At 34.8% G+C, this 12,853-nt stretch overlaps 1 protein-coding gene across 1 annotated transcript in view; it reads right to left on the minus strand.

Moving 5' to 3' along the window:
- TRAT1 (T cell receptor associated transmembrane adaptor 1) overlaps nt 1-12,335 on the minus strand; it is a 33,545-nt gene extending 21,210 nt beyond the window's left edge. Inside the window, exons 1-2 of the mRNA XM_081138649.1 lie at nt 12,177-12,335; nt 2,044-2,154 (exon numbers count right to left, since the gene is read on the minus strand). Of these exons, the coding sequence (XP_080994775.1) occupies nt 2,044-2,154; nt 12,177-12,183 (118 nt within the window). The 5' untranslated portion in view covers nt 12,184-12,335. The remainder of the gene's footprint in view (nt 1-2,043; nt 2,155-12,176) is intronic.
- Between the last annotated feature and the right edge of the window lie 518 nt (nt 12,336-12,853).

The following is a 12,853-nucleotide window of genomic DNA, read 5'->3' on the forward strand; positions in this document are numbered from 1 at the left end:
TTTAATTGAGATTTGGAAAACCCACTTGTTCCCTGGCCCCACCCAAATCTCCAAATGATTGTCACGACAATCAGTGGAAGGGTGAAGCACTGCTTCAGATGCTTATTGTTGTCCTGGTTTCCACCTTAAATTATTTCACCTCTGTAGTCTCAGTTCATCTTCTGTAACTCAGGTGAAAATATTATCTGCAATCATAAACTATTTTAATAAAATTTAAAATATATTCATTTCGAGCTATTGTATAAAGAAAAGTGCTACTCTTAGCTCATTTTTTCTATAAAGGAAGGAAACTTTTTAAAGAAGATGTCTGATGTTGGGTCATTTGTGCATCTGATATAAACTTTGTTTGAAAAATATTTGATTTTAAAAGTAATTACTAAAATTGCTGCTAATGAGAATAACCAAAGAATTTATACACACATATGCATAATCCATGGACACAAGCAATAGTGTGGTGAAGGACTGGGGCAAGGCAGGTGCAGGGTGTAGGGGGTCAATGGGAAAAAGGGGGACATCTGTAATACTTTCAACAATAAAGATAAATTAAAAAAAATAAAAATATAAAAAATAAAATTGTTGCTAATGAAAGTGTTGCTTGCCTGGAATTTCATCTTAGGCATAGAAATGATATGATAGAGGTCCTGAAAGAGGGTAGGTTTTCTGGCTGAGGACTTTTGGTCAACAGTGCAAAAGCAGCATGTGCTGGTGGAAACCGTTGTGGACAGAGAATTAGAAAAACTGAACACTTTTCCTTGATTTTGCTGTTAAATAGATGTGAGACCTCAGCTATGCCACTTTCTTTTCTAGTGCCTCATTTTTTTTTTTTAAACCCACATGACAGTGATGCCTTCCCCCTCACATTTTACATTACTGTTATCAGCACCGAAGAGGACACTCCTAAGAGAATCCAGGACTTGCCCCAGAATCTGACCATTGTTCTAAATTAGCTTTATGCAATTTTTCTCGGTGGCATGTGTCTAATTTAGTTTGGTTAACTTCATTTGATTTCTTTAGATCTGTTAAAAGAAAATGTATTTGCCCGGCCAGGCGTGGCTCAGCGGTTGAGCATCGACCTAGGATCCGGGCGATCAGGGTTCAATTCCCGGTTAGGGCACATGCCCGGGTTGTGGGCTCTATCAATGACTCTCTCATCATTGATGTTTCTATCTCTCTCTCTCCCTCTCCTTTCCTCTCTCTGAAATCAATAAAGATATATTAAAAAAAAGAAAAAAAGAAAATGTATTTATCTTTTATATTTGTTTATTATCACTTAAGTGTTCTGCCTCTAATAAGTTGTTGGTTCTAGAATATTAAGACCCCCTCCCAAAAATAGTTAAAATTTCATTTTTCCATCCAGCCACCCATCATCCATCCACACATCCATCCACCCATCCAATCCACTCATGCACTCATTGTACATATATTGAATGCCTACACTGTGCAAAGATTGTGCCAGTTGCTGGCCATTGCACTATTTCAACAATGCACGTGAGGGTAAAATTCGTATGTTTAAAACTGCTGCTCAGTTTGTTGAAAAGAAAAGCTGACAGTGGCAAGTCCCCCAGACTCTGAGAGTGTTTAAAAACAAGCCCATGGCTCAGTTCTCTTCTGTCCCAAAAGAGCCTTCGCCCTGACAGATGCTGAGAAGTTGGAGCAGGATTGAGTGGAACCTTAAAGAGCTAGTCTTCAATTTTTTCATCATGTATCAGAGGGAATCTTTATGGCTGTTCCAGAATAGACTAACTCTATAGGTTGTTCAACTGGTGAGAGACAGATAGGTTTTATCAGGACAATCTCTTCCTACTCTATACCTTAAGGCAGAGATAAAGTTAAGATTGGGAGTCTTTTACGTTCATTTCTTAATGTGACTGCATTCTTAAATTAAGAGAACCCTTAGGGTAAAAAATGTATCAAATAGATTTTCTACAGAAAAAAATATCCTGTTGGATAACATTTTATAAAATTGTCTTCTTCTGTAGGTTTTGCAGTGAATCGTTTTCCATTCAAGCAGGTCCCATACAGCTATTTCTCAAAATGTCTTACCTTGTCGCTGCTTTTCCACATAGTGGGAAACATTGAAGATGAGCGATAGAACCAGAGCTAAAACCAAGGAGGCTATAATTGCCCAGACATAAAACTGGCATTCAGAGTTTCCTGCAAAGCAAAGCAAACATAACCTTAATATAGGTACTGGACTTATTGGGGGAATCACTTCGTAAATTATATAAATGTCTAATGGCTACGCTGTTCATCTTACACTAATATAATATTGAATGTCAACTGTAATTAAGTAAGTAAACAAATAAAATGTGCTGTCAAATAAAACAATATATAGTAGCTACTCTCTATTTGTTTTGAACTGGGTATTTCCACAGTTAAAACTACTGGATTTATTTACAATGAAAGACAAATCCTCTGCTAAGAAATTAATTAACATTGAAAGCCAAAGGCTTTTTACAGATTTCAAAATGGGTATTGGTGAAGGTCCCTGAATTCAGCATGGGCAAAAAGAAGATTCTTAGTGTTAATGGCATGGAAGACATTTTTAGTCCAGCTACTAAAATTTGACAACTGGTGACTGACTATAAAAACTTTGGTTCAAAATCAAGAACATCCATACTACCCAAAATCATAATTTTCTATACTTCTGCCCCTTCTTTCATCCTCAGACTATAATCATATTTGCTTTCATTATTTACTGAAAATGACTTACTCTCTTCTATTTTCCCCAGTAGTATAGGATACTGTGTGTTGGGATAAAACATTAGTTCTGGAATCACAGTAACCCAGTTTTGTCAACACTGGCCATACGGAACTTTTCTCATGTTTTAGATCCCCATGAATGGAGAGTAGATTATGCTTCCCTTTCTCATCTGTGAAGGCTTCTTTTTTCATTCCTGAGCCATAAAGGGGGTTCTGTGGGATATTGCCTATCAGTTGCCCTTGATTATTTATGGCAATCTTTACACATATGAGTGACTATTAAGATAATTAGCTTAATTTTATGTATTTATAATATAATATATAGTATACATAAATTATACAACTTACTATATTTAAAATCATTTATATCTATATAATATATAAATATATGTATATATTATATATTAGCTTAATTATCTATAGTAACCTAATATATATTATTTATTATATATATTATAATATATGTGAGCCTAATTTTATAGCCTTTATATTATAATATACATATATACAGTTAGGCTAATTATATTAGTAGTGATATACCCATATGAATGCTGAACCTAGAAAAGTAGCTTGTGATTCTACATTACTGTATATTTATGTATTCAACCAGTATTAATGAGATATCTCTTCTGTGCCAGGAACTATGCCCGATATCAGGGAATCAAAGATAAAGAAAACAGCATCTTGTCCTCCAGGAACTCCGTTTAGTTGGGGGTGGTGTGGGGGTGGGGGACATGGATGTGTAAACACACCATTAGAAATGCAATGTGTAAATAGCTACAACAGGGATCGTGTTCCTTCCAGGCACAACTCTCTGTGACTACCAAGAAAAAGAAACCATTTTAGGATCTTGTACCCTTTGGGACAGCATGGATGAAAAATTATGCCAAGTGAAATAAGCCAGGCAGAGAAAGACAAATATCACATGATCTCACTTATATGTGGAATCTAAAGAATATAATTAACTGATGAACAAAATAGATTCAGTAACATAGAAGCATGGAACAGACTGAGGGATCTCAGAGGGAAGGTGGGCGCAGAGAGATTAACCAAAGAATTTATATGTATGTATGCATAACCCATGGACACAGACTATGGTGTGGTGGAGGCTTGCAGTGGGGAGGGGTGTGGGGTGGAAGGGGTCAATGGAGACAAAAAGGGACATCTGTAATATTTTGAACAATAAAAATAAATTAATTAATTAATTAATTTTTAAAAAAGGAAACCATTTTAGACCCTTTCAAAGAAATCTAAATAGTGACCTTAAACACAACAAAAAAGCAAGCAAACCCTTAACAGGAGGGAAATTCGTTTTGCTTCCCTAATCTGTCTTTAGATCATCCAATAAAGACTACCTAAACCCAAGTGTTCTTTGTGCTGCTCTATCTTTGTCTCAAATTTGACGTTTGAATTGCTAATTGTTTTCTTTGAATACTTGTTGACATTGCCTTGGTGGTTGAACCGCCCTAAGTAGTCCTGTGTATGTTAGTTGGCTTATTTATTTATTGGCATCATTTATTTTTAAATGAATATAAACATATAGATGATTAAATATATCAAATGTACATATGTATTTATGATATAGATGTACATATGCATATATGCATATAATTTGCATATCACTTATTCTTATATACACTGCTTTTGTTTGTATTAGTCGGTGGCTCATACAACAGCAGCAAATCTTTCTGCTAATGTTTGCTACCTCCTCTTTAGTTTTGCACCACGTTAGATGTTCAAAGTACTGCAAGTTCCACAAAGAATAGGACGATTTCTGCCTCTACCCCGATATGCCAGACATAGAGTATATGATTTATAAAAATGTTTCAAGAATTAATTAATAAATTTTTCAAATATTAATTAATTAATAAATGGTAGGAAACTGTGTGGTTTTCTTTTCTTTAAGGGAATTTTTATACTTCAGAAAGTATAAGAAAATCGAGAAGACTGGAATAGTCTTTCATCTTCTGCAATAGACCTACCAATTAATTTGGTTAAAAACACTAAGGTTTGGAAGGGGCTAATTTATTCAACAAGAACATAATCTTGTAAATATTTAAGAGACTTCTACAATAATATTTATAAACTATTTTAAATATAATAATAACTCTAGGTATTGTATGATGCTGCATATATTCCTAGAATTATTTATTTGATATTTATGTTTAAAAACCACAAGTGCCTGCTGAGAGTAAATTTTAAAAATTCCAGCAATACTAAAATACAAAATAACACATAAGGTCCTCTATTAAAACATAAATGCGACACTAATATTACACTAATTGGCCTTTTAAAAAAACTTACGAGTGTGTTTGGGGGATTTTTACCATGCTAGTATGTTAATTTAAGTGGGTGCATGGAATTCCACAGTATTTGCTGTAATAGAATTCATCTACCCATTTCTCTAAGATGGATATACTAATGTTTTAAAATGTTTTTCTCCTATAAACAAAACGCAAGAAACTCCATTGTACAGACATTTTGCACATATGTGGGTTATTTGTAGAAGAGGTTCTTGAGAATAGATTTGTTGTGTCAATGGGAACTTTTAAAGCATGCTTTCAGGGAGAGATCGATCCCCACCTCCCACTGATAATAATCCTTTTCAGGTGGTTGATTTAACATAATTGGGCAAAATGGGGCCAGCAAGTTGTCTCACTTGCCAGATGGGTCTCAGTTTCCCTTCTTGCTGTCACAATACAGAAATTTTACAGAAATATTAATTTCTGATGTCTATTATTAAATTAATGGCTTTATTTTTAAAGACTTCTCTTCTTTTCTTCTTGCGTATGTCACTTAAGGCCCACAGTCTAGGTACAGTTCTAAGTTCTTTCACATTTTAAAGCAAGTTGAAGGCATACACTGTATTTTCTATTGAGATATATCACAACGATCATTTCAGGTTATTCAGGCAGCCAGAGTAGACTATATTCATTCACCCTCTACAGTCACTGTATTTAGTGGCGTTTAAATAAGTAAATTTTAATTGTTACAAAGAAGGCAGATGTATTATACACACCATCGATGTTCAATGTTGAAAAACAATTAGTAAACTCAGAGAAGCAAAAATAAAAAGATCAGTATCAACCACAATTTTATCAAGAGACAATCACTGTGAACACCTTGATTAATATACTTCCAAACTTGTTATTCTCTATGTAGGAATTGTTACAGATGAAGACATAGGATTCAGTTATACTGGCTATACTGTTATCTACTTTACCCCCAATAATTTCATAGTGTGCTCCTTTTCCTATAAACAAAATATGCTTCCATTTCTTTTAGCTGCCCTATCTTCCATTGTATGAGTTTTCCATAATAGATTTAAATAATTCCTTATTGTAAGATATTTAAGTTGCTTCTAATTTTTAGCTATATAAGCAACGTTGTGATGAATATCTTTAGCTAAAACTATATAACCACCTTATTTTTTTAGGTAAAAATTCTTGAAGATGAATTGCTGGATTAAAGAATATACACATCTTAATATCTTGATGTCCAAGGTTTTAAACTACAATACTAAGCAAACCGTTCTCAGGTCAGTCTGCCCTCTTTCCTATTAGTTCAACCGGCCCTGACATATGTTTATAACTCTTTAGATTAATCCACACTACATCAGCCACTATTCAGGATCTAGCTCTATCCTTCTACACACTGTCCTCGTATATTCCCCTCCTCCATGATTTCTGGAGAAAGTTGTTTCTTTGTCTTTCTGGAGTCTGACATAGGTCCTTCCAAAGAACCTACCTGTTCCTATTTCTGCCCTAAAATTGGAGAACATCCCACTTTTCTTTCCTTACCACGAACTAGTTCCACAAAATGTTATTTCAGGTTTCCTATATCTTTTAAGGTGTATCTGCTATACCCACCTAATAGTACACCACGCTCCAATCATTCTAAAGCACTTGCAATTTTCAGTAGATACCATACTTACCATTTCATGTCTTTACGTCTGTGTACTTGCCCCTTTGCCTGAAATACCTCTCCCTTACCCATCGGATGAGTTCCCAGCCATCCTTCAAGACCACCTTCTCTTGGAAGCGTTCACTCAGTGCTTCCTGTCTCCCACCAAGTGACATCCCAATGTCCCTCTACATTTCAACAAGTATTGACATAATCATTTATATATAAATATCTCTCCCCAATAGACTCTTAAGTTCCCAAAGGACAGAAAGACTATGATATTTATCTTCATCTTCATGCCTCATTTCTTCATTGTACCTATTATTATAGGGATTAAATGAGTTAAGACATGCAATGAGATTTGGAGAGTAGTCTTTCTCACTAATATTTAATGCTTAATGTTTAATAAATATTAGTTATTGTTCTTTTTATTATTATCTTACTGCTAGTAAGGCTCCTACCATCATTTCTGCAACCTATTTAGCACAAAGTAGGTGCTCACTAAACATGTGTCAACTATAGAGTTGACAACAAGTAAAAAGTAGAGTAAAGAAGAGTAATGTAATGGCTAGGGCCAACAGAAAGATCCCAATCAAGTGTGAGGTCTAGAAATGCCCACAACCCAAGGAAGACAAGTTGAAGATTTATTACATTTGTCTCCAGTGCTATTGAGAAAAGACCTTCCTTCCAGAAGCTGGGAAATAGAACCGGGAGAGAAGAGTAACTCATTAGGCCGCTGTGGCTTTGGTGAATGTTCTCATCAAGACATACTAAACCAGTTTTCCTCTAATGTTAGCGAACCCTTTTATTTTCCAAGATTTTTTTCCTTTTGTAATGTGATCTGAGTTTTATATAGCACATTTTCATTTAGAAGCTTTGTATTTCATGGCTTCCTTAATGTCTTTCGTAATCTTTGATTGCCAACAATAAATATCCCCATTTTGCAAAACAAAACAAAACACACACAGATAAGAAGATATTGAGTAGCTAAATGGTGAAGATTTTCAACTTGAAAGGCAAATCTTTATGAATGTTCACACACACACACACACACACACATACTTCATCCCTCCCTTACCTAGTTATTTTCTATATGTGATATAAATATTCCCAGATCCCTCTTATAATATTGAATGCACAAAGTGCTCAAAAATTTTTGCCCAACAAATGCAATCTTTAGTATCATATTTATTCATTGTAATTACTTTCATTTGTATAGCTTTTATCAATTTAAAAAGAACTGCATAATTTGAATTTAGCTATTTACACTGTTAAAAAGCCAAAGGCCTCAAGAAGTTATTAGTGAGGCAATGACAACCAGGAAAACCATGGTTTAAGTTTCAATCTAGCTTTCAACTGCCAGAGGCTAAGAGAGATAGGTTTAATTATAAGACTTCTTTCTCCCTTAAAGCCAATATTACTTGGCAGGCACTGTATTTAAAATTCACAATTACATGTGCTCTGGAAGGAAACTCAGCTAAGCAAATGTAATGTCTTTCTGCTTGCAGGTTTGATTCATACAGAAGCCTTTACTTAAACAAGTAACAATAGAAAAGCAATAAATATAATGCCTTAATTGTTTCTCCTTCAGGGGTTCTGTAACTGAGTTAAGTGTATGAGTGAGTTTATAGTATTTAGGATATGGCTTCTCTTGATGGTTTCTGTTCTTGGCTTGTAAACTCTGTCAGAGCAGTGACTATCTCTTCCTTGCATTCCATGAATGTATATATTTATTTTAGGCACCACAGAAAATTCAAAGAAAAAGCTCTGGTCTAACCCCCACAGATTCTACTCATGAGTTTTTCTTACAGATGGTTTGGTGCCAAACTAGGCACACTCTTGACTCTTTGAATGGGGCATGTTGTCACTATCCACACAGTCTCACCACCACGGTCCATCTCCAATACCCTATCTTTAGAAGGCATTAGAGTGATAGGAGCACTGGGAGGGATTCTCAAATCCAGTCCCAGGCCTCCAAGTAAAAGAGATAATGGTTTTTCTAAAATATGTTTTTATTGATTTTAGAGAGAGAAAAGGAGAAGGAGAGAGAGAGAAACATCTATGAGAGAGAAACATTGATGAGAGAGTAACATTGATCGGCTGCCTCCTGCACACCCCCTACTAGGGATGTAGCCCACAACTCAGGCATGTACCCTGACTGGGAATCGAACTGGTGACTTCTTGGTGCATGGGAGGATGCTCAGCCAGCTGTGCCACACTGGCCGGGGCAATGAGATGATGTTTTTAATTTTTAAATTTTAATTTTTAAATTTTTAATTTTTAAATTTGCAAAATTTAAAACCTGTCTACCTTAAATGTCTATTATAACAAAGGGCTATTTGAGAAGTGAATGGTGTATGTCTGAGAGGGGCCATGAAAGTGAGGACAATAGCAATATAGCCCATTGGAATGTGTTTCAAACAGTGTGGAGAAAGTGAATGAGTGCAGTCACATACTAGCTGTGTGACTTTTTGCAAATCACTGAACCTCACTCCCTAAGCCACTGGTAGAACAGGAGTTCAGATCCCCAAGTTTGTGACATCAAGGTTCCCTCCTTTTAGAACATCATGAGTGCTCTTAACCAATTCTTACTAAATTTAATCAAGGAAGGCATACATATGGGAGTGAGGTGGAGGGAAGACTTTAAGACAATATGTGTGATTCCTGCCGTCACTTTTATAATTAAACTTTAATTGTGATTGGTAAACTTTAGAAATCCTATTAGGATTGAAGTAATCCTCAGATCCCTACTGTAGGTGATTCTCTCTTCATCTGTCCATCTTACATAGGCACTTATTGTTTCCTATTTGTGAAGCACCCTCTGAAGATGACATGACTGTGTGGAAACTTTCATCCAACAAAATACTTTAACTACTTACTATGTTTCTTTAATGTCTTAAGAAGGTCTGTTAATTTTCACTCTCTTCTTTTTAACCCTTTGCGGTCATATGTCTGCTCTCAGCCACCACAGCAAGGAACCGGACGAATCTTAACTCTATTCATTCATGTATCAGTTCATAATTTCTCTGAAAGCTCTTAATTCCGACCAGTACAATACCCATGTCCAAATGCCGAGAAAATTAAATGAAATTAAAAATGCCTGGAAAAGCGATCGGTAATATTTATTATTAACTAGCTATTTATCCTCAGCTTGACCTTTAAAGTGACAGTTTTTCCTGGATTGAATTTCCTTAAAACCACTGCCAAACTATCTAAAGTAAAGTTGAAACAAGATGTTTTACCTATTTTTATTTTAAAGAACATCTGAATTTAAAAGATGAATCCTAAATTAGTCCCACCTACCTAGTTTCTAAAACAAAGGCCTTCATTGTTCTCAAAAAAGGTGATTGAGGCTCAAGGGAAAAGAAAACTGAACAAAGACCGTGAGCATTCTTTTTTAGAAAAACAGCAATGTAACTACACTGTGAATCACTGTTTAAACTAAATTAATGGTAGCCCAAAGGAACTGTTTCACCACTTAACTCAGCTAATAGTGATTTTGTGTGAATGTAGAAACACTGGGAATTATGATACTGGCACATCTATTGATGCAGTTACTACCAGGCATATAGGTAGGAGAAAAGGAAAGATTTGGGTTTTTCTTCTCATGCATTGTTTTAATTGGCTGCGGATTTCACTTTTTTCTTGTGTTCATTTTCGTTTTTACTTTACCTATCTCAATGTAAAAAATATTATCATCTGATTGTCATCTTATTTCACATTAAGGTTTTTGTCTTGTTTTAAGATCTATGAGGCTTTCATGATGAATACTTTATATTTTTGTCTCTTCTGTGGAATTGTAGAAGGTCTTAATTGACAATGGAGGAGCTCCTGTATTACACATGAAGGAAAAATCTAAATTTCAAAGTACTATGGAGGAAATTTTAGCATATCCCTTATAAAATTAGCATTAACTAATACTGGAAATTGTTGAATGTCATATCCACTGACTTTGGCCTTCCCAAGTTCCCCATCACCATCAGCTCATGGGAACTGTTCATAGTATTGTTGAGTTCATTTCTTGGGGGACACTAGCAAAACTGGAACAGTTGTTTTTGTTCTTTGCTAATCTATGGACCCTGGAGGAGATGAAAGGTGTGAGAACCATATATGTCAATTTATGCTCCCCAGTGTGATTAATCCAATCAATTGATTTTAAAATCCAGCAAACAAAACATTGGAAGCACACAGAAATTCTAAGATATAATATCTTTATAAATAGTTCATACAAATTAACACTAAAAGTGCTATAAACACAATTAAGCAAAAGATGTTATCAGACAATTTACAAGTGATAGAATTATAAACAGTTTAAAAATCTATGCAAAAGTGTTCAACCTCATTATAATCAGAGTAATGCATATTAAACAATAGATTAGCATGTTGTGTTTTTTATAAGTAAAGATTTTTTTTTTAAGTTAGATCAGCCTGTTAAAGAGAAGCACTACTAGGAGGAAAGCGAATTGACATCGCTCTTTGAAAAGCAAGTTGGTAATAATGAGACTTAAAATGTTCATAACCTCTTACTCAGTAATTCCAATTCTAGGAATCTTTCCCAAGAAAATAATCCTAAATATAGGAAAAGCTATAGAGATGTTCATCTTTCTGACATTTAAAATATTTAAAAAAACTGGACACAACATAATTGCCCAACAATAAACAAGTAACCAAGTAAACTATAATTAACCCATAGATGTTATTTTGTGCAATCATGTACAATAATCAGACAGAAATTATTGTAAAAAGAGAAATAGTTATAATGTTTGTGAAAAAAGATGGATTATAATTTTAGGTACATTGTTATTTCAGTTGTGAATAGCAAGCCATGTAGAATATAAAGAAATAAAAATTGAAAATACAATGTACTTTTAAGGAGATGGGAACGATGTAAATTTTTTTTCTTTTTGACATATATTTCACAGTTTTCATCTTTACTAAATATGCATGTTTTCTCTTACCACAGAGAAATAAAAAGTACATAAATGAATAAAAGAGGAATAAATCATCGACATGGAAGAAGTAGAGCTACTCGGTGTGGATTCAGCTCTCACAATCCGTTCCACAACTGATGGCATTTCACTGGCCTGTGCAAAATTGTCATCTCTCTGAATGTTAACAATTGGATTGACTTCTGAGGAGTTAATATAGTTGCTAAACTCTAAAGAATTAGAATGTGATTACTCCTAACTTGCTTTATAACTGAACCTAACTAAAGAGGAATGTGTATGGTCAATGAGAGTTTCTTTAAAAACGGCAAATCCTTTAAATGCCATAATTATAAACAACAACAACAAAAAAAAACACTGAACAGCTACAACTAGCTTTATATTATAAAACACTTCTCAATTCTTTCTTTTAAGAGAAAATAGTCATTTACACTCATTAATAAATTAAAAATACGTTCTATTTATGGTAAGAGGTTTATGTTCTAAGGGTTATCTCACATTTTAAAAATAATGTGTAAACTAATTTACTTTCCAAATCTTAAGGGTCTTTGCTGGAGACTCAGAGATTATTAAGTGAAATTTTAGGCATAGAAATGGAACAAAAGAATTAAAAACACCACTTACCTGACATGCTTCTTTCCTCAGAGAAATCCTTATGTAGCCATAAGGCAAACACATGGATTAAATATACTCCTACAAACTTTGTTTCTAAGGATGTTGCTTTGCTATGTTCAAGAAGTGTGGCAGTAAAACTTGTCTTTGTCTCTGCCTCGCTTTTTTCTCTTGTGTGTTTCTTAAAATCTTTCCTGTGTACTCTGTTCAGTTACAAACAGGAAATGTGGTGATGGAGGCTTCTAGACTTTTGATGTGAAACTAGCAGGCTCTGAAGATTTTGTGTAACGTGAGAAAAATCCCACGATGCTCTGTACTCTGGTATTTAAATTTTTATCAACACCTAAACCTCATTTAACACTAAACAATGAAATCAAGTTACAAATTCCACTAGGAGGGATCTCCAAACTTTCTAGAGAGAATGCAGGGATCTCCTCACTAATGAGTTTACATAAAAATAAAATAAAATGTACTAAACTGGGGAGGAAACAGTGAGAAGCCCCCAGGTGTGCTGAGCTGTCTGTCGCGCTTCCTTTGACGCATGACAGAAGAGGGGGAATTGATGCTGTTTGAACACACTGTGTGTCAGCTGCCTTCTCTACATTATCCCACCAGACTAGGAAAATGAGTGCCCCCTTCTCTCCTGCCAACCCTCACCTCAACCAGCGCGGGTCCCTTTGATCAACCTA

Source organism: Miniopterus schreibersii (genome assembly GCF_964146895.1).
Source record: "Miniopterus schreibersii genome assembly, chromosome: 5".
Lineage (NCBI taxonomy): Eukaryota > Metazoa > Chordata > Mammalia > Chiroptera > Miniopteridae > Miniopterus > Miniopterus schreibersii.